At 44.7% G+C, this 21499-nt stretch overlaps 1 protein-coding gene across 1 annotated transcript in view; it reads left to right on the top strand.

Annotated features, from left to right (window-relative positions):
- The window catches only part of SEC14L1 (SEC14 like lipid binding 1), a 76572-nt gene that overhangs the window by 41066 nt on the left and 14007 nt on the right, over positions 1–21499 (top strand). The window contains exons 4-9 of the mRNA XM_008011607.3: positions 9350–9499; positions 9628–9759; positions 12269–12397; positions 13521–13755; positions 15050–15159; positions 19253–19442. Coding sequence (XP_008009798.1) covers positions 9350–9499; positions 9628–9759; positions 12269–12397; positions 13521–13755; positions 15050–15159; positions 19253–19442 — 946 coding nt within the window. The remainder of the gene's footprint in view (positions 1–9349; positions 9500–9627; positions 9760–12268; positions 12398–13520; positions 13756–15049; positions 15160–19252; positions 19443–21499) is intronic.

Here is a 21499-nt window from a genome sequence, read left to right as displayed (position 1 = left end):
ACCACGCCCAGCTACTTTTGTATTTTTAGTAGAGATGGGGTCTCACCATGTTGGCCAGGCTGGTCTGAAACTCCTGACCTCAGGTGAGGTAATCTACCCACCCCAGCCTCCCAAAGTGCTGGGATTGCAGGCGTGAGCCACCCCACGCAGCTAGTTATGAGTTTTTATGTCTTGCCTCTTTAAATAAGCCATGATCCTGTGCCTTCCACTTTTATATTCCTTAGAATTTTTAGTTTAGGGCCTGCATGTGGTAGGCCCTCTGTAAACAGCTGTTACTTTGATAGTGTGAGAATTACAGAATTAGAACTCTGAGGGGCTTTGGTCAGTTTGCCACGTTTTCTTTCTTTCTTTTCTTTCTTCCTTTTTTTTTTTTTTTTTTTTTAAATGCAGCCTACAAAGTTGGACATATTTTCTTGATAGGTTGAATATTTGTTTCTTTGAGCACCGGCAGCTTGTAATAGAGACTTAGGCCATAGTTAGTTGTTTTACTTACTGATTGTTTCCAGGGTAAAACCAGATCTGTGTATAAATGAGTTTGAGGGTCAGGTCTGATGCTATAGAATATCCCAGTTGTTGCGTGGAAGACAGCTGGCTTGGTGTGTTGGCTAAATTGGGTATGAATATAGTCCACATTCAAGGTAGGCTCTTTAGGTTGAATTTCTTTTAAAAGGGTTTTTCCGGTGGAGTGCAGCATCCAGCTCATTAATTTTCAAGTTGAAATGTCTTCACAAAAATATGACTTTCTTTAGCACAGTACTAGCTTTTAATATGTCAAAATTGCATTCAAAGGTTGGTTAAAAGCTGAAAGTGCTGTTGCCAGCCTTCCGAATTGCAGGCTCAGAAATCCTTTTGAAAGAGGAAGAGAGTGGGTGTAGGAAGGTGGGAGGAAGCAGTTACCCGGGAGGAGCATCCTCTCAGGATCAGGTTGATGAGGCCCTAGTTTTGTTTTTATTGTTGAAACAATTGCTGTGTAAAAATGAGTGAGCAAATGCCTACAGTAGCTATTTGTCTTACAGAAGTAATTTTTCCTTTAAAAAGGATACCTCAAAGAGCCTTTCTCGCTCTCTGAAGAACTTACTTCTGGGAGAGTTCATTTTGTTCAGCCCTTCTTGATTGTGTGTTTGGTAAATGTTGGGCGGGATTAGGAAATGGCTGGATGACACTCTGGATACCTGGAAATTGCTGCTGCTCTTCCGGCACAGTGATTTGAACCTGGTGAGAGTTGAAAAAGGGGTTCTTCCCACATTCTTTTAGTGCGGAGATAAAACGTGAAGGCCTGCTGATGTGGGCTCTGTAGCTCAAACGGGGTTTTAAAAATAGAGAAGCTTTCCAGAAAAGTCCAGGTTGCCGACTGTGCTTGAAAAGCATGAGCTCCCCAGGCTGCTGCTCCTCCGAACCCCAAGGAGCTGGAGCCAGTGCTGAGGCCCCGGGAGAAGGCCCTGTCCCACTGTGCTGCTCACCAGGCCTGCCACCACCTCGGCCAGAGCTTCGGGCAGACCTAAAATTTGTACACGTTTTCACATCTAAAACGTTGTGGTGGTGTATTTAATCAGTTATTGCAGAAGACAGTAAAAACTGTAGGTTGGTTTCTTGGTTTGTACCAATCTGTGTAGGCTCTGACTTTGTGTAATAAAAGCAGGTTTTATTTTATATGTGGACTTTCTCCCCTAAAGCTACCTTTTTCATACTAGTAATGTCTTTCCAGACTTTTTATTATGAGTAATGCTCATCTTTTTAAAAGTTGATAGAGAAGTACTGTGAACACCTGTATGCATGTCCCCTAGGTAGATTAGCACGTTTGCTTTCTCTCTCTCTCTTTCACAAACACATGTGCACATACATTTTGTAGAAACATTTGAAAGTAAGTTGCTTTATATCATGACACTTTACCCCTAAATACTAAAACATGTATCGCCTAAGAATAGATATTCTTCTGTCTAGCTGTGATTTTTATCACAGGCAAAGAATTGTGCACCTGTGGTCCCAGCTACTTGGGAGGCTGAGGTGGGAGGATCGCTTGAGCCAGGAGGCGGAAGATGCAGTGAGCCAAGATTGTGCCTGGGTGACCAGAGTGAGACCCTGTCTCAGAAGAATACAAATACAAAATAAAAAATGTTATTATATGAAACGCATGGTTGCATTTCCTCGGTTGTTCCCCAGATGTTTCAACAGCTATTTTTACTTTAATCCAGGAGCTAATGCAGCATTGCATTTGGTTGTTCTCTCTTTAGATGCCTTTATTCTCCTTGCTTTTTTCTGTTTATCTTTTAAGACACTGACATTTTTGTTTGTTTATTTGTTTAAGCGTCTAGGGTGGTTGTGTAGAATGTGCCATAATTTGGGTTTGTCTGATGATTTTCTCCCAAGTAGCTGGGATTATAGGCATGTGCCACCATGCCTGGCTAATTTTTGTATTTTTAATAGAGACAGGGCTTCACCATGTTGGCCAGGCTGGTCTCAAACTCCTGACCTCAGGTGATCCGCCCGCCTCAGCCTCCCAAAGTGCTGGCATGAGCCACTGCACCCGGCCTGATGTCCTCATGGTTATTAGCTAAGGGTCAACCATCTTTGTCCTGAGGGCTGCAGAAGCCTGTGGTGTTTGTGTCTGCTTTAAAGGTAGTTGTGTCTGCATCACGCTAGGCTGTCCGGCTGTCCTGTCGCTGGGGCTCAGTTCAGTCATTTGGTGAAGGTGGTGCCCATGAGATCTTTCCATTGTAAAGGCACCCACCTTTGTTCCTGTGTTAAATTCATCTGTAATCTGCAAGATGATAATTTGAGTCTATCTCTTCTGAACCCCTTTCATTAGCATTCATTGATGATCCTTGTCTGAATCAGTTATTATACGTTGGTGGCTGGAAAATGGTGATTTCCTAAACACGCCCTCTGTGTTTGTTAGATGTCTTTTTACCTGTAAAGTTTTCTCCCCTGTTGAGTGTCACTGTGTGGTTTATAATGCTTTGCCATGTTTTTTCTTTCTGGTATTCAAATTATCCCACCCTTGGTGAGTGGAGCCCCTTCAGGCTGGTTCCTCTGTCCCTTAGGCGTATCCCCGTCTGTCACTGGGCACTCCCTTGCCTCCTGGTGGGAAACGTTTCTACCTCACCTTGACCTTCCCGTGCTCCAGACGCGTATCAACCATTTCTCCAAGCAGCACGGATTCCTTTGTCATAGGGAATGTTATTTGGAAATCCAGATCTGGTTGCCAAGTGTGCTCATCAGGAACTCAGATGTCATTGCTTTTCGCCCCTTCCAGTGGAAGGAGCTAGGAGCTAGGACGTAGATTGATGTTTTTAATCAAATTAGAATGCTTCTGTTTTTCAGGACCTGCTTACACACTTAGTAGAAACTTGCGTGGCTTGTAGCTCATGCTGAAAAACTCTGGTTCTGGTACCTAAGCCACCCCAGAGATGAAAGTTACATCTACTTTTTGCAGTCTTTTCATTTCCAGAACCCTCCACAGTTAGAATTGTATATGCTGACAGTATGCAGAATTCACTGACCTTAACATATCTCTGAAAGACGTCAGGGTAAAAGAGTGTAGAAACAAAAGGCGGGACTTATCTTTTTATTGAGTAAGCTTGTATTCTATGCTTCAAAACATGTTTATTGAGCAATGACTTTGTTTTAGGCATTGGAGTCCTCGTTCTGCTGAGGATAAAAAGTGTCTGCCCTGCAGCCTGGCAGTGCATTTGGTGGCAGAGTGACAGGCTGGGAAGAGAATGTGGAGGGAGTGAGGGAGGTGCTTGCTAACTACCCCTGACACTGACAGAGCTCTGGAGAGGTCAGCGCAGCTTCTGAGTTAGCTGCTCCTTAGCCCGGATACCTCAAATGCCATCTGGTTGGTCATGCCAAGGTAGAGTGAATGTCTATGCAAATATGAGTCTACATGGATGGATAATTTTACAGGGAAGGGAACTTTTTAGTGTGGTTGAAATTCAAGGTGAGGCTGCGTGGGTGACACCTTCTGCTGACCACTCTGTTTCAAGAATTGGAAGGATGGTGTGTGTATTTTGAAAATGGCCTAGTTCACGTGCTTAAATGGGAGAGACCCTAGCTAAGGCTACATCTTAGTAAGTGCTTTTACTCTGCCCTTTATGTCACTTACAAAGATTCATTTTGTTTGAAACCTTTGTAAGTCTGTTTCTTGGTACGTCATAGTACTGGAATGTACGAAGCCAATTTTTTTTTTTTTTTTTTTTTTTTTTAAGTAGAGTGCAGTGGAAGTCAGTTTAGATGGTTTTCAGTGTCCGTGTAGAACAAATGGTAGCCAACCTGTTTTCCTGGATTGTTCATGTGTTTGGTACTTAATAAATTCTTAGGCCTTTGATTGGGACTTATCTGTGGTGGGATCTGAGCAGGTGATTAAACTTCTTAAGTGTTGTTTACATAAAGTGCATGAAGAGACAGATACTGAGTGATTTTTCAAGATTCTGGCAGGATTCAGAATACGTTTGAGTAGAAGAGGGGAGTAGATATATTGAGTAGAAGAGGGGAGTAGTATATGTATAAAAAAAGAATATATTTTTAACTTCCAAAGTAAGAACACTTAAGAAACACATATGGGTTTTGCATCCTTTCCAGACCATCCTGCGCCTGACTCTGATATTTATTTTCTGAAAATGTGACTCTGGCCACCTGTTCACGCTCCCTCCATCCCAGCTCCTGGAGAGGAAGGCCAGGGCCTTCTATCTGCGCCCGGCAAGGCATGGTCTGTGCCTCATCGTCATGCACCACAGAGACCCCCGGCCTCACCTCCCACCACTTCCCTCCCCTGGGGGCTTTGGGCCCCTGCCCCCACTGGAGGTCGCCTTGCAGTCGCACTCCTGAGTTCTTTCCTGGAAACGCTCTCCACCTCGCTGACTGTGAACAGACCCTGGCACGCTTCGAGGCCCAGCACGTGTGCCTCCTCTCTTTCAAGGCTTTCCCCACCCCACCCCTCCATGCAGAGCATGTTCTCCCTCTTCTGCCTCCTGGCAGCTGCTTATCCTTCTCACCCTCATGGATGCTGTTGACTCCCTTCCCTCTCTCCTCTACTGACTAACTTGGTCCCTTGTACGTAGGCAGCTGGAGTGTAGCGTGTGCTTTTCACATTGATTTAACCTTGTAACGTTGTGGAGAGAAAGTGAGATACACGCAAGAAAACTGAGGGTGACTTTGAAGGAATTGTAGTCAAAACCCAGGCGGAGGAATTCCTGTGATTCTCTAGTCCTTCTGGGATCTTGGCGGCAATGTTTGTGATCTGTGTATTACTTCTCCTCAGAAGGGCAGTCCTGTTGAAGGTAAACATCAGGGAATTGCTGCCAGAAAGGGAGTGTTTTTAGTATGATAATGCTCTGAAGCTACTTGAAACTTGTCAGAAGTAAAATCAAAGCCGTTTGTGCCATTTTCGTTAATATTTTTTAACACCAGAGGTTTCTTCCTTAACTCTGTTTTTGGTTGTGATTAATTTAAGATGGGAATTCACAGTTTTTACCCCACCTCATTTTTTAGTACATGTTGAGCATCTCAAATATAAAAGTCCGAAGTCCGAAATGCTCCAGATGAGAAACTTTTTGAGCACTGACGCGATGCTCAAAGGAAATTCTCATTGGAGCATTTTGGATTTCGGATCTGTGGATTTGAGATGCTCGACCAGTAAGTATAATAGAGCTATTCCCAAGATCCGAAAAAAATCTGAAATCAGAAGCCCTTTCTGGTCCCAGGCATCTTGGAGACGGGATGCTCAACCCATACAATCTTACAGAGGGGTGGCATCTATCAGTCAAGCAAGAGTCATCCTCCAGTACCTTCCTTTATAATGAGGCTGACCGTAGCGCCAGGCACTGGGTTTCCTTTTTCAGGTTCCTTCTTACAGCCTAGATTTTTACTACCCTATGCCCCCCTCACCCCTTTTTTTTGAGACGGAGTCTTGCTCTGCCGCCTAGGCTGGAGTGCAGTGGCACCATTTTGGCTCACTGCAGCCTCTGCCTCCCAGGTTTTAGTGATTTTCCCACCTCAGCGTCCCTGGTAGCTGGGATTACAGGTGTGTGCCACCATGCCCTGCTAATTTTTTTATTTTTGGTAGAAATGGGGTTTTGATACATTGGTCAGGCTGGTCTCAAACTCCTGGCATCAAATGATCTGCCTGCCTTGGCCTCCCTAAGTGTTGGGATTACAGGCGTGAGCCACCGCACCCGGCCTTATTACCCTATATCCTATGGTTTCCTGTTCACATGCACCGTGAGCTACTGGATTCCTTTTTTTTTTTTTTTTTTTTTTTTTGAGACAGGGTCTTATTCTTACTCTGTTGCCCAGGCTGGAGAGTGCAGTGGTGTAGTCACAGGTCACTGCAGCCTGCACCTCCTGGGCTCAGGTGGTCCTCCCATGTCAGCCTCCTGAGTAGCTGGAACTACAGGCATGTACCACCACACCTGGCTAATTTTTATGTTTTTTGTAGAGACAGGGTTATGCTATGTTGTCTAGGCTGGTCTCAAACTCCTGGGCTCAAGTGATCTGCACACCTGGGCCTCTGGATCGATTAGGTTTTAATATGAATTCTGCAACATCTTTAGTTTGGTAATCTTTGTGGATTGCTACAGAGTAAATTATTCGCAAGGAATAATATTGAATAATTTAATTATTCACAAGGAATAATCTTGAAAGATCTCATGTGTTCTTTACTCATCTTCCCCCGGTGATAACATCTCGCAGAACTGCGTGCACTGTCACAGGATGCTGCCGTGCGTACAGTTAAGGCGCAGCGTGTTTCCCAGGCGTCTCTCTTGTGGCCCTTTTACAACCACGCCTGCTTCCCTCCTGCCCCCACCCCTTCCTTAGCCCCTGGCAACCACTCATCTGTTTTCAGTTTCTAAAGTTTTGTCTTTTGAAGAATGTTTTGGACGTGGAATCATACAGTACGTAACTGCCGAGGCTTTTTTTTTTTTTTAGTTTAGCGTAATTCTCCCACGATCCATCCAGTTCCTCGCATGTGTCAATAGTTCATTCTCTTTTTTGCAGAGCAGTGTTCTGTGGTGTGGCCACGGTGCAGTTCGTTTAGCCTCGCTCAGGAAGGATGTCTCTGAGTTGTTCCCAGTTTCTATTATGAGGAACGCTGCTGTGAATGTTTCTGTGTAGGGTTTTGTGTGAACATAAGCTCTCATTTCTCTGGGATAAATGCCCAGGAGCGCAGTTGTTGGGTTGTGTACCGTTGCATGTTTAGGTTTTAAGAAGATACCTGTTTTCTGGAGTGGTTGCACCATTTTACATTCCTGCCAGTGATGTGTAAGGGATTCAGTTCTTCCACATCCTAACCAACATTTGGTGGTGTCACTGTGTTTTATTTTAGCCATTCTGATAGTCGTATAGTGATACTCCTTTGTGATTTTAATTTGCATTTCCCTAATGGCCCTTTTCTCTAATGAACATCTCTCGTGTGCTTATTTGCCATCTGTGTATCCTCTCAGGTGAGATATCACTTTCTGTCTCTTGCCCGTTTTCTAATTGGACTTTTGTAAACTCTTGAGTTTTTTTGTTTTTTGTTTTTTTTTGATCATGGTAAAAGCACATGAAATTTACCATCTTAACCATTTTTAAGTTTCAATTGTGTGTCAAAAGACAAAATTACAACAAATTTAGTGTATGTTAGTGTATGGATCTTAATTGGCTTTTTTGGTTCCAGAATCAGGCAACACCTCCTTCTATAAAATAGAATTCTGTAAAATAGAATGAGTGTTCTCATGAGCCCAGCAGAGGAAGGTGGCTTTGTAGACAGAGAAGGGGTGAGGGAAACAGGCACAGAGAACAGCGAGCAGATGGGTGGTTTCAGAGTGACTTTCCTTGCAAAGGTTAACGCAGAGGAGACTTCCTTATCACGCTGGCCCAAACTGGCCCGTTTGGGGGATTCGCTGTTCTCTCTCTCCTGATTTCTTGGAAAGTCAGATCAACAGCTTACTTTTGGCTTGGTAGTGTGGAGGTTACCAAGAGGGACTCCATTTTGGTTTGGTCTGCTGGGCCCGGTGCAGGAGCTCAGTCCAAACCAGTGTTCTCCTGGTTCACTGTACTTATGTTGAGTTTTGAGAATTTTTTATGTATTCTAGGCACTAGTCCTTTGTCAGATACGTGGTTTGTAAATACCTCCTCCCATTTTGTAGTTTGTTTTCTCATCCTCTTAACGGGTTTTGTTTTGTTTTGTTTTGTTTTGTTTTGAGAAGGAGTCTCGCTTTGTCGCCCAGGCTGGAGTGCAGTGGCACCATCTTGGCTAACTACAAGCTCCACCTCCCGGGTTCACGCCATTCTCCTGCCTCGGCCTCCCGAGTAGCTGGGACTACAGGTGCCCACCACCACTCCCAGTTTATGTTTTTGTATTTTTAGTAGAGACAGGGTTTCACCGTGTCTATAGCCAGGATGGTCTCGATCTCCTGACCTTGTGATCTGCCCGCCTCAGCTTCCCAAAGTGCCGGGATTACAAGCGTGAGCTACTGCCCCTGGCCTTAACAGGGTCTTTTAGCTGATCAAATGTTTTTAACTTTGATGAAGTTCATTTTATCTATTTTTTCTCCTATGGATTGTGATTTTGGTGTCACATCCAAGAATTCTTTGCCTAGCCCAGGATCCCAAAGATTTTCTATCTTTTTTCCTAAAAGTTTTAGTTTTGTGTTTTACATTTAAGTCCCTGATCTTTGAGTTACTTTTTATACAAGGTGTGAGGTTTAGGTCAAGATTCATTGTTGTTATTGTTTTTGCCTATGGATGTGTAATTGCTCCAGTAACGTGTTGAAAAGACTGGCCTCCTTTCTTTCCCCCATTGCTTTTACATCTCTGTTGAAAATCAATTATGTTTCCTGACAAAGGTGCAGATATTAAAAAATAAATCAGTTGGGTGTATTTGTTTGAGTCTGTTTCTGGGTTCTGTATTTTGTCCCATTGATCTGTATGTCAGTTACCCCTCTCCTAATACTAGACGGTCTTGATTACTGTAGTTGTATAGTAAGCCTTAATACTGGGGTGACTGATTCCTCCCAATTTATTCATCTTTTTCAAAGTTGTTTTAGTTATTCTAGTTCCTTTGTCTTTCTATATAAATTTTAAAACAATCTCGTCTATAGTTACCAAAACATCTTGCTGGGGTTTTGTTAGGAATGATGTTAGTTATGGGGAGAATTGAGATCTTTACTAGGTTGAATCTTCCAATCCATGGACATCGAGTGTCTTTTTCTTCTTTAATGAAAGCTTCAGATGTGAAGACAGACAGTTGTGGCGCTGCCCGTTGCCGTGCACCGAGAGGTGCTGTTCCAGGGAGAACACGTTCAGCGGCAGGACATCAGGATGTGTCTTTTGCTCACTTCCGCTTTTTTTGTTTTTAAATTTATAGGCCTATGAAAGGAGGTTCCCTACGTGTCCTTTGATTCCGATGTTCGTGGGCAGTGACACTGTGAATGAATTCAAGAGTGAAGATGGGGCTATTCATGTCATTGAAAGGCGCTGCAAGCTGGATGTCGATGCACCCAGACTGCTGAAGAAGGTAACGGGCGGAAAGGGCGTCTTGGAGGGCACCCCCCGAAGACAACATGAAGTTACACTACAGCTTCTGTGCAATTGGATGTTACTAGTTAACACTTTTTCTCTTTATTTCTTTTTTTTTTTTTTAAGATTGCAGGAGTTGATTATGTTTATTTTGTCCAGAAAAACTCACTGAATTCTCGGGAACGTACTTTGCACATTGAGGCTCATAATGAAACATTTTCAAATCGGGTCATCATTAACGAGCATTGCTGCTACACCGTGAGTAATCTGTCACTCCGTGGAAGACGTTCTGCTGACATGTGGCTTCTGAGGATTGTTTGATCACCATTTTAAACAGTGCATCTTTTTGTCTTAGAGGGTGGTTCTTCATTAGATGTTGTCACTTATTTCTCGTGTGTAGGAGGAAGGGTACCAGGTATGGTCTCCTGCAGAGTGGATTATGTTGTTTTGGCAGTTAAGATAGCTAAGTGATGCCTTGATTTGGTTTTGCTTTTGTTTTTTTTGTTTTGTTTTGTTTTGGTTTGGTTTGTTTTTTGAGACACAGTCTCCCTCTGTCGCCCAGGCTGGAGTGCAGTGGCATGATCTTGGCTCACTGCAACCTCCGCCTCCCAAGTTCAAGGGATTCTCCTGTCTCAGCCTCCCTAGTAGCTGGGATTACAGGCACGCGCCATCACGCCAGGCTGATTTTTGTATTTTTAGCAGAGAAGGGGTTTCACCGTGTTGGCCAGGCTGGTCTGGAACTTCTGACCTCACATGATCCACCCCTTGGCCTACTTTCTTTCTTTCTTTTCTTTCTTTTCTTTCTTCTCTTTCTTCTCTTTCTTTCCTTTCTTTTTTTCTTTTTTAGATGGAGTTTCACTCTTGTCAGCCAGGCTGAAATGCAGTGGCACAGTCTCAGGTCACTTTAACCTCCACAGGTTCAAGTGATTCTCATTCGTCAGCCTCCCAAGTAGCTGGAATTACAGGTGCTTGCCACCACGCCTGGCTAATTTTTGTATTTTTAGTAGAGACAGGGTTTCACCGTGTTGGCCAGGTGTGTCTCCATCTCCTGACCTTGTGATCCGTCTGCCTCAGCCTCCCAAAGTGCTAGGATTACAGGCATGAGCCACCATGCCCAGCCTTAAATATTATTTTCATATGCCACTTCTTTTCTAGTCTCACTGTAATATGTTAGAAATATCTAATGAAGTACTAAGATGTGTGCCTTTAAAATTAGTGCTGCGAGTGTTTATCTGTCTTAGTATCTTCACTGCTTACCACCCTGTGTCAAGAACTTCTTTTATCAGAATTTTAGAATACTCTCCTGCCAGACTGCTGTATTTCTGCCCTTCTCCCCTGCAGTGTATCCTTAACACTAAATTCAAAGTGATCTATTTAAAGTGTGTCAGATCAAGTCACTTCTCTGGGCTCAAAACCCTGGAGTGTCTCCGCAGTTCACCCAGGGGAAGAGCCCAGAGTCCTTATGGTGGCTTACAAGGGCCTGAGTTCTCTCCTGGTCACACCTTTCCTGTCTTCCTTGCCATGCAGTGGGCATCCCTCAGGGGCTTTGGCTCCAAGGTGCTCGCCGCCATGCTGTGCTATTCCTCCCTACGTCTCTAGTCTCACCTCCTCCCATCTCGGCTCAGGTTACCCCTTCTTGGCCAGCCCCAGCCACCCATTTAATTCTGCAGCCTGACACCCCAACCCCCAGTCTTTATTTTTTTTCTTCAGAGATGGGATCTTGCCCTGTCACTCAGGCTGAAGTACAGTGGCACAATCACAGTTCACTGCAGCCTCCACCTTCCAGACTCAAGTGATCCTTCCTACCTCAGCCTTCCAAGTAGCTGGGACTATAGGCACATGCCACCACACCTGGCTGATTTTTAAATTTCTTTGTAGAGATGAGGTCTTGCCCTGTTGCCCAGGCTGGGCTCAAACTCCTGGACTGAAGCCATCCTCCCACCTTGGCCTCCCAAAGTGTTGGGATTACAGGTGTGAGCCATCATGCCTGACCCCTATCCCTGGTTCTTTCAGCCTGCTTCAAGGTTTCTTTTTTCCATAGCACTTACTTATCTTTAATTTTCTTACATACTGTGTTTCTGGCTGATTGTGTCCTCTGTTAGACTCTGTTGAAAGCTTCCAAGGCCAGTACCTTTTTGTTCATGATGGAGAAGACTGTTGAGTGAGTATGTTGAATGAATGAAGCAAGAATGAAAATGAAGCTCTCCTTTTTTTTTTTTTTTTTTTTTTTTTTTTTTTTGAGACAGAGTCTCGCTCTGTCGCCCAGGCTGGAGTGCAGTGACGCGATCTCGGTTCACTGCAAGCTCCGCCTCCTGGGTTCACACCATTCTCCTGCCTCAGCCTCCCGAGTAGCTGGACTACAGGCACCCACCACCGCGCCTGGCTAATTTTTTGTATTTTTAGTAGAGGTAGGATTTCACTGTGTTAGCCAGGATGGTCTCGATCTCCTGACCTCGTGATCCGCCCACCTCGGCCTCCCAAAGTGCTGGGATTATAGGTGTGAGCCACCGCACCCGGCTGAAGCTCTCCTTTTATAGTCATCTTTGAAATGTTTTTGAACAATTATTTGGATCTCTTCATGATTTAGAATGTGATTTTGGTCCTGATTTTGAACATGATTTTGGCATTTTATCCATCTGCTGTCTTTGTGATAGTAGCATTATTAGTAAAGTAAGTGTTTCGTCTGGTTCCTGGTTAAACTGAGGAGCAGACAAATGATGTTCTGTTGTCAGTTCAGTCAGTGAGAGTGCTTTCTCTTTATCTGCAGGTTCACCCTGAAAATGAAGATTGGACCTGTTTTGAACAGTCTGCAAGTTTAGATATTAAATCTTTCTTTGGTTTTGAAAGTACTGTGGAAAAAATTGCAATGAAACAATATACCAGCAACATTAAAAAGGTGAGTGTATCTTGGGATTCTGTGGCAGAGGGTGGGCAGGAGTCTCTGAAGTGACCCGTGTTTTTGGAAGGCTGGGGATGGGTTAGCGAAGGATTTGCAGCATTTCTTGGGTGGAAGACGCTGTGATCCCTACCCCCGCCTCATCTTTAGGTATAGGGGTTGAGGTGGTGCCGGTTGCTGATGGGGGAAGGAGGTGCCTGTCGCTCCCGCTATGACACTGTCTGCCTGGAGTTGCTGAGAGAGGTGGAAGTTGGGGAGAGGCAGCAGCAGCTGGCACACAGCACCCAGGCCTTGCAGCAGGATCGGGAGGAGGCCTGGGGGCCTGGGGAGGTGCTTGCCAGGCAGGCTGCCGCCCTTGGATTGTCAGTTCTTCCACGGAAGACCTTCCTTTCTCGTTTTTGTGTTGTTGCTCATCAGTTGTTATGGAATTGTGGTTTTGGAAATCTATCCATGTGGGATTATGGAGTGGTTTTTGAAGGCTCATTTTCAGGGTACTGCGTTGGAAAGAATTGAAATTGAGGCAAAAATCATATATTGAGTACAAGTACCATAAATCAGCATTTTAAAATAGTCACATAAAAATTCCATCTCTTTAGATATTAGTTCCTAAACCTTGGAAAAGAACAAGTAAAATAAACACACAAAACCATTTGACCTTTTTTTTTTTTTCTATTTGTTTTGTAGCAATTCAGTTTTATTGGTGTTTAAAAAGCTTGTGAGGGACTGGGCGCACTGGCTCGTGCCTGTAGTCCCAGCACTTTGGGAGGCTGAGGTGGGCAGATTGCTTGAGCCCAGGAGTTCGAGACCAGCCTGGACAACTTTTCGAAACCCCATATTTACAAAGAATACAAAAATTAGCCAGATGTGGTGGCACATACCTGTAATCCCAGCTACTGGGGAGGCTGAGGTAGGAGGATGGCTTGAGTCTAGGAGGTCAAGAGTACAGTGAGCTGTGATCATGCCACTGCGCTCCAGCCTGGGCCACAAAGCGAGACCCTGTCTCAAGAAAAAGCTTTTGAGGCTCACCATCTTCTGTTGGCTAGAAAAAAAGAAAAATCTTGGGAGGGATGAATGATTTGAATATTGAATATATATTCACCTTTAAATTGCCTTTGTTTTAAAGGGAAAGGAAATCATTGAATACTACCTTCGCCAGTTAGAAGAAGAAGGCATAACCTTTGTGCCCCGTTGGACTCCGCCTTCCATCACGCCCTGTTCAGAGACATCTTTGTCATCCTGCAAGAAACAAGCAGCGTCCATGGCCGTCGTCATCCCAGATGCTGCCCTCAAGGAGGGGCTGAGTGGTGATGCCCTCAGCAGCCCCAGTGCACCTGAGCCCGTGGTGGGCACCCCTGACGGTGGGTCTGGCAGGGACTTCATCCCGAGAGCAAGGCTAGGGAAGTCAGCATGGCCGTTTTCTCTCTGTTTGCTCTGCCTGTTCCCGCTTCCTTGGAACATCAGATAACTCATAAAGAAAAGACCCATCTCTCATTTCTGGCCCTTGTCCTCTAACGTATGTAACACATTCATTTTACTTTCCATTAGATGTTTTGTTAATAGGTTGGAAGAGTTATATCAAGTTATTTTTATTCTTTTATAGATACTGGAAGGTGTTTGTTTGTTTAAGAAATGGGGTCTCACTGTGTTGCCCAGGATGGGCTTGAACTCCTGGGCTCAATCAGTCCTTCTGCCTCGGCCTCCCAAAGTGCTGGGATTATAGGTGTGAGCCACCATGCCTGGCCTAAGGAAGGAATTTGTTTGTTTGTTTGTTTATTATTTATTTATTTTTGAGACGGAGTCTTACTCTGTTGCTCAGGTTGGAGTGCAGTGGTGTGATCTTGGCTCACTGCAACCTCCACCTCCCAGGTTCAAGTGATTCTCCTGCCTCAGCCTCCCGAGTAGCTGGGACCACAGGCGTGTGCCACCATGCCCGACTAATTTTTGTGTTTTGTTTTTTTTTTGAGGTGGAGTCTTGCTCTGTCACCCAGGCTGTACTGCAGTGGTGCGATCTGAGCTCAGTGCAACTTTCGCCTCCCGGGTCCAAGTGATTCGCCTGCCTCAGCCTCTTGAGTAGCTGGCATTTTAGGCATGCACCACCATGCCTGGCTAATTTTTATATTCCTAGTAGAGATGGGGTTTCACCATGTTGGCCAGGCTGGTCTTGAACTCCTGATCTCAGGTGATCTGCCCACCTCAGCCTCCTGAGTAGCTGGGATTACAGGCGTGAGCCACCAGATTTCTTACATTCTTGAACACAGTAGCTCTATTCAAAATAGATTTAGATTTCCTGGATTTTTTTTTCATAAATTTTATATCTTGTGAGTCCTTTTTGTGTTATGTTCCTCTTGAAATTAAAACAGTCATTAATATCTCCTATAGTCACAAATAGTATTGTGATTTGGCAATAGAGGTAACTCAGTGGTGATCAGGGAAAGATAATTGAGTCAGAAAGTTGACCTGTGGTTTAGTCAGTGATTGATCTCAAAGCCTGTCCCTAGAGTCCTCTAGGGTATCTGGTTTACATCTGCCATCTCTGTGGTTTCATTTACCTCTAAGACTCTAGGACCACACGTTAACTCCACTGAGCAGGAAGACTTTGGGAGCCTAAAGCTCCAGTGTTTTTGTTGTAAATAAATGTCACTTTCATTCCAGACAAACTAGATGCCGACTACATCAAGAGATACCTGGGCGATTTGACTCCGCTGCAGGAGAGCTGCCTCATTAGACTTCGCCAGTGGCTCCAGGAGACCCACAAGGGCAAAGTGAGTGTCGGTACCATGCCCAGTGTGCAGGGCCAGAGCTACGTGAAATCATGGAATCTCTTCCTACTCATGGTCACCAAGAGTAATATTCCCAACTTCCACAGCTGGGAAGGTTTCTTCCAGTTTAGGAGTCATTGAATCTGTGTCTCTGTGGAATCTGAGTCCTTCATAGCAAGTGATGATTCATGACTAACTACATTTTTCTAGACTTTACAGAGCAAGGTCTGGCTACAGACAGTGTCACATCACAAAGCAGCATGTGTTCCAAGTATTCATACGTTCAAATTTTCAGAAGGTGTAAAAAGAGTTCAGAGATTTATCAGAGATTAGAAATGTTTGAGCTTTAATTTTCAGGTTTTTGGTGCAATTTTAGCCTCATAAGAGTGTAGATTTTTATGGTAAGCCTTTTGTAGTGAGCAGAGCCTGGTATGTATCTAGCAAGTTATTGGCATTATTTAGTAAAGGAAAACTAGGCGTGACTTGTAGTCGGCCTGATCTCTAATTCTATCAGCCTGGTTACTACAGAACAAATAACTGAGTACCGTTGAATACCAGTCATCAAGAAAACCACTGCAGTAATGATGGCCACCATTTGTTGTCTACTTACTGTGTATTAGACACTGTTTTCAGGCCTTTATTCCGTCCTTCCAGCAGCTCTCTCTGGTGGTGTTTTTTTTACTGGTTTTACACGTGAGGAAACGGGGGCAGAGAGAAGTGAAGTAACCTGCCTGAAGTCTCACAGCCAGCGAGTGGTGGGGTCAGATTTTAAGCCCAGGCCATTTTGTTCCAGAACCTACATTCTTAACCACTTCCACGTAAGTGTGGTCCTTTCTGAATGAAGATGATGCCACATCAGTAGGCCACATGCTTTTGAGTTATTTCCCAGGAGTTGGGGTCATGAGTAGCTCATGTTCCCACCCCCTTCTTGTTCTCCTGATGGACCAGCCTCTGAGTTGGTAAGCACATGGCCACGGAGGAAGACACTTAGTCCACGTGACACTCAGAACACGGCCTTGGTCTTGTTCTTCATTCAGGGAGGCCAACCTGTTGATTGACAGTAATGGAATCTGGAGAAGATTCCTATATGTTAGTCAGCAATACCGCCACACCATGAAAACCCAACATGCTTTTTTGTATTCTGACTTTTTCTGTGGTTTTTGTTTTTAATTATCTTAAAAGTCTTAAGTCTTATGATCAGTCATAATTTTTAACTTTGTGTATATCTCCTCTACTTTAATCTTTCTAATAAGTTGGCAAAAGCACCATTGCCAATCACATAGACACATGGTAGTTCTACAGTTTTATGTTTTTGAATTTTTTTTTTTTTTATACAGAGTCTTGCTCCATCACCCAGGCTGGTGCAGTCTTGGGTCACTACAACCTCTGCCTCCCAGGTTCAGGCTATTCTCCTGCTGAGGCTCAGCCTCTTGAGAGCTGGGATTAGCTCTGCCACCATTCCTGGCTAAGTTTTGTATTTTTAGTAGAGAACAGGGTTTCACCATATTGGCCAGGCTGGTCTCGAACTCCTGACCTCAAGTGATCCACCTGCCTTAACCTTCCAAAGTGCTGGGATTACAGGTGTGAGCCACTGGGCCCAGCCTCGAATGACTTTTTAAAGACAATGCTAAATTATGACTTAGTCTGACTTAAGTAGTAAAGAATTCAAAAGTGAAGTTTAACTTGCTACTATTTCTTGTCATACTGACTTTTAAAAGCATCTGACCTTATAGATTATCTATAAAGTGTGAGAAGTGTTAAATATTCCTTATTTGATATTACACATAAACTACACTAAAATGCCTTTTAATAAGTAAAGAGAACCATTTTAGATACAGGAAATTCTAATTAGATTGGCATAGTTAAGGCCAGAAATATAAAGTGAATATTGCTGCTTTATCTTCAGCCTTTGCCTTTAAGAGGCAAATAAATAGAAAATACAGGTGAGTCTTGCTTGATTCTGAGACAGTGAAGGGATTTCCTCGGTATTTAAATAGAGTCATATAGCCAGTTATGTAAACCCAGATATAAAACCAATCTCCAATAGGTTTTAAGATGGCATTTACGATCTTTGTAAAAGTTGAACATTACTAGTGAAGTCTAATCATGTCTTTAGAAGGGGAAAGCAGTGTAGCATTACTGAATCAGAATTATTAAAATTCAAAAAACCGAACATAGTCCTTTAACCACAAGCCAGCCTTAGTTAAATCAGGATTGCCCAACAGAAATATTCTGATGATCGTTCATGATCTGAATTCTGGTGTATGAGATCTATTAAATTATGATACACATTAAAAAGTCATGACATTTCTGTTTCCTAATAAGGCAGTGACCAATTACTACTCATTAGTAGCTTTTTTGAGATAAACTTTCAAGTCTGCCCTTTCTGTCTTCTTTCTTTTTTTTTTTTTTTTTTTTTTTGAGACGGAGTCTCGCTCTGTTGCCCAGGCTGGAGTGCAGTGGCCGGATCTCAGCTCACTGCAAGCTCCGCCTCCTGGGTTTACGCCATTCTCCTGTCTCAGCCTCCCGAGTAGCTGGGACTACAGGCGCCCGCCACCTCGCCCGGCTAGCTTTTTGTATTTTTTTAGTAGAGATGGGGTTTCACCGTGTTAGCCAGGATGGTCTCGATCTCCTGACCTCGTGATCCTTTCGCTCTTGTTCCCCAGGCTGAAGTGCAATGGTGCGATCTCATCTCACTGCATCCTCTGCCTCCCGGGTTCAAACGATTCTCCTGCTTCAACCTCCCAAGTAGCTGGGACTACAGGTGTGCACCACCACACCCGGCTAATTTTGTTCTTTTAGTAGAGACAGGGTTTCTCCATGTTGGTCAGGCTGGTCTTGAACTCCTGACCTCAAGTGATCCGCCTGCCTTGGCCTCCCAAAGTGCTGGGATTACAGGCATGAGCCACCACACCCGGCCAGTGAAGACCATTTTTGTTCCAGGGATTCTCCAAATACCCCATCAGTGTGTCCTCACTCCAGGTGATGCCTTTGTTCTTATTGGCATCTATATATAAGAGAATCCAGCAGTCTGGCCTGTCTTCTGCCCAGAGAGACTGTGGAGATGTGGCCCAGTCTTGTGCTTGCTTCCCTTTTCCGTGGTGTGGCACTGGGCACCCTTCGGAACAAAAATCTTGCGTTTCTCAACATCATCCATGTTTAATTCTCTTTTGTTGCTGGCACTATGAAGGTTTCCATTCAGAAGCCAGGTGTCCTGCTCTCTCTTTATTCTGACTTTTTATTTAAATGCAGTATGTATATAGAAAAGTGCACAGATCATAGTCATTCATAGATCCGTTCATAGAATTGAAGCATTTGATGTTTAGGGAATTATTTATGCCTTCGCTCTACTTTGCAGAAACTAAAATGAAATACCATAATGATTATTCAAACTGATAATGCTGATTTTCTCTAGAGCAGTAAGGGAGATTTTTCTGGTACCAGCTCATTTTAAATAGTATAATAATGCAGCGCACTGTTGATTAAAAGTGGGAGTTTTAGGCCAGACCTGGTGGCTCACGCCTGTAATCCCAACACTTTGGGAGGCCAAGGCAGGAGGAGCGCTTGAGCTCAGAAGTTTGAGACCAGCCTGGGCAACGTGGGGAAACCACATCTCTACAAATACAAAACTTAGCTGGGTGTGGTGGCGTGTGCCTGTGGTCCCAGCTACTCAGGAGGCTGAGGTGGGAGGATTGCCTAAGCCCAGGAGTTGGTGGCTGCAGTGAGCTGAGATCGTGCCACAACACTCCAGTCTGGGTGACAGAATGAGAGACCCTGTCTGCAAAAGAAAAGTGGAAATTTTAGGGTCTTATTCTCTTAGCAACTTTTTTTAGTGCAGTTAATGTGATCTCAGCTCACTACAGCCTCCACCTCCCAGATTCAAGTGATCCTCCTGCCTCAGCCTCCGAGTAGCTGGGATTACAGGCATGCACCACCATGCCTGGTTGATTTTTGTAGTTTTGGTAGAGATGGGGTTTTACCATATTGGCCAGGCTGGTCTCGAACTCCTGAGCTCAAGTGATCCACCCACCTCGGCCTCCCAAAGTTCCCTTCACATCTGTTAACGTTGCTTAGAAACGTCTTTTTCTCTCAATAGATTCCAAAAGATGAGCATATTCTTCGGTTCCTCCGTGCGCGGGATTTTAATATTGACAAAGCCAGAGAGATCATGTGTCAGTCTTTGACGTGGAGAAAGCAGCACCAGGTAGACTACATTCTTGAAACCTGGACCCCTCCTCAGGTCCTTCAGGATTACTACGCGGGAGGCTGGCATCATCACGACAAAGGTACCGGATGGAGTTGGAACTGTGTTTCTGTCATTGTCTTGATGTGTGGTTGAAGATATCTTCCAAGGCCTCCTTCCCTGGAGTTGAGTGGGGCCCCTTGAGTGCATTGTTTCTCCTCACTCTGAGAATTTGGCACCTTCCCCAAGTTGAACAGACTGATACGCTTCCCTGCGGGCACACTCCCATCCCGCCCTGGGCAGGCAGGAAGGGCCTGGGACTGCTCTTTCCTCATGGACACTTGTCATCCTTGGGCAAATGACTTGATTTCCTCGGTGCAGTACAATTTGTTTTGACCTATTAAAAAGGCAGCAGTGCCTATGGCAGAGTGTTTTCAGTAGCGCAGTGTTAACAAAAGGACTTTTCAATGACCTAAACCCTATGAGAGCTTAAAAAGGTTCAGCCAGGTTTTCTACATCACAGCCGTGAGCACTTCAGTTCTGCTTTGGGAGTAAGGCCTGGATGAAGGGTGGTGATGCACCTAAAATGAAGAGTGGTTTAAATGAGAACCGTGAACCACAGTTCCCCAAATGCCTTCCATGCCCTGCCTTGCAGGAGGACCTCACTGTCAAAACTACGCTCTTTCCTGAGCCAAAGTTTGAGAGCTGGGCAGGGTGGAATTGGAAGCATCGGCGGGAGGGAAGCACCGTAGAACTGGCTTTTTCCCGCTAAGCAAGTCCTTTCAGGGGACTTGCTCAAAGCTCTGCTTTGTCTGGAATTACCAATTCATGTTTTGTATTTCTCCAGGTTAATTGTAACTTTATTAATTTTTACTGGAAACGTAATATATATATTTATATTATTCCACTTTGTTATAGGCCTGCCCGTAAAAGGTTAAAAAGTTTGTAGTCATTGACAAATGTGCCTTTTTTTTTTTTTTTTTGAAACAGAGTCTCGCTCTGTTGCCCAGGCTGGAATCCATTGGCAAGGTCTCAGCTCACTGCAAGCTCCACCTTCCAGGTTCAAGCAGTTCTCCCGCCTCAGCCTCCTGAGTAACTGGGACTACAGGCATGTGCCACCATGCCCGGCTACTTTTTGTATTTTTAGTAGAGATGGGGTTTCACCGTATTGGCCAGGCTGGTCTTGAACTCCTGACCTCATGATCTGCCCGCCTCGACCTCCCAAAGTGCAGGGATTACAGGCGTGAGCCACTGCGCCTGGCCTCAACAAATGTGTCTTATTAAACGTTGGGAGAAACTTTCTGTAAATAGACCTTTCCATAAGATTTTGGAGCACATAAAATGTTTTGCTGGCCGGGCGCAGTGGCTCAAGCCTGTAATCCCAACACTTTGGGAGGCCGAGACGGGCAGATCACGAGGTCAGGAGATCGAGACCATCGTGGCTAACCCGGTGAAACCCCGTCTCTACTAAAAAAATACAAAAAACTAGCTGGGCGAGGTGGCGGGCGCCTGTAGTCCCAGCTACTCGGGAGGCTGAGGCAGGAGAATGGCGTGAACCCAGGAGGCGGAGCTTGCAGTGAGCTGAGATCCGGCCACTGCACTCCAGCCTGGGCGACAGAGCGAGACTCCGTCTCAAAAAAAAAAAAAAAAAAAATGTTTTGCTTTAAGTAGACCAGGTCTAGAGCTAGATTCTCCTGGGAGATGAAGTTCACTAGTTGACAAATACAAGATAAATGTTATCCTCCAATCCTCCGTCCCATGTCAGCATGGCACTGCTGGTCCTCTGTTAACCACAGAAGACAAGTCTTGGTTCCTTTTCAGGAGCACGATCCGTCTGCATTCCTTCTGCTGCCCCTTTTGGGACGGTGCGGCAGGAGGCTGGGTAGTGCTGACTCCAGGGATACACTGTGGCCACCAAGATCTGTTTCCCTTTGTGTGGATGGCCCATGATGATAGGGCAGTATGGGATGAGTTAGGCTCCTCTCAGGCGGCACCCATTAGACCTCCAGGCTATAAAGAAGTAGAGTCAGGCCCGGTGCGATAGCTCACTCCTGTAATCCCAGCATTTTGGGAGGCCAAGGCAGGAGGATGACTTGGGCCCAGGACCTCCAGACCAGTCTGGGCAACAGTGAGATATTGTCTCTACTTAAAAAAAAAGGA

This window comes from Chlorocebus sabaeus, chromosome 16 (assembly GCF_047675955.1).
Source record: "Chlorocebus sabaeus isolate Y175 chromosome 16, mChlSab1.0.hap1, whole genome shotgun sequence".
Lineage (NCBI taxonomy): Eukaryota > Metazoa > Chordata > Mammalia > Primates > Cercopithecidae > Chlorocebus > Chlorocebus sabaeus.
The sequence above is the reverse complement of the archived record's forward strand: the minus strand, read 5'-3'. Positions and strand labels throughout refer to the sequence as shown.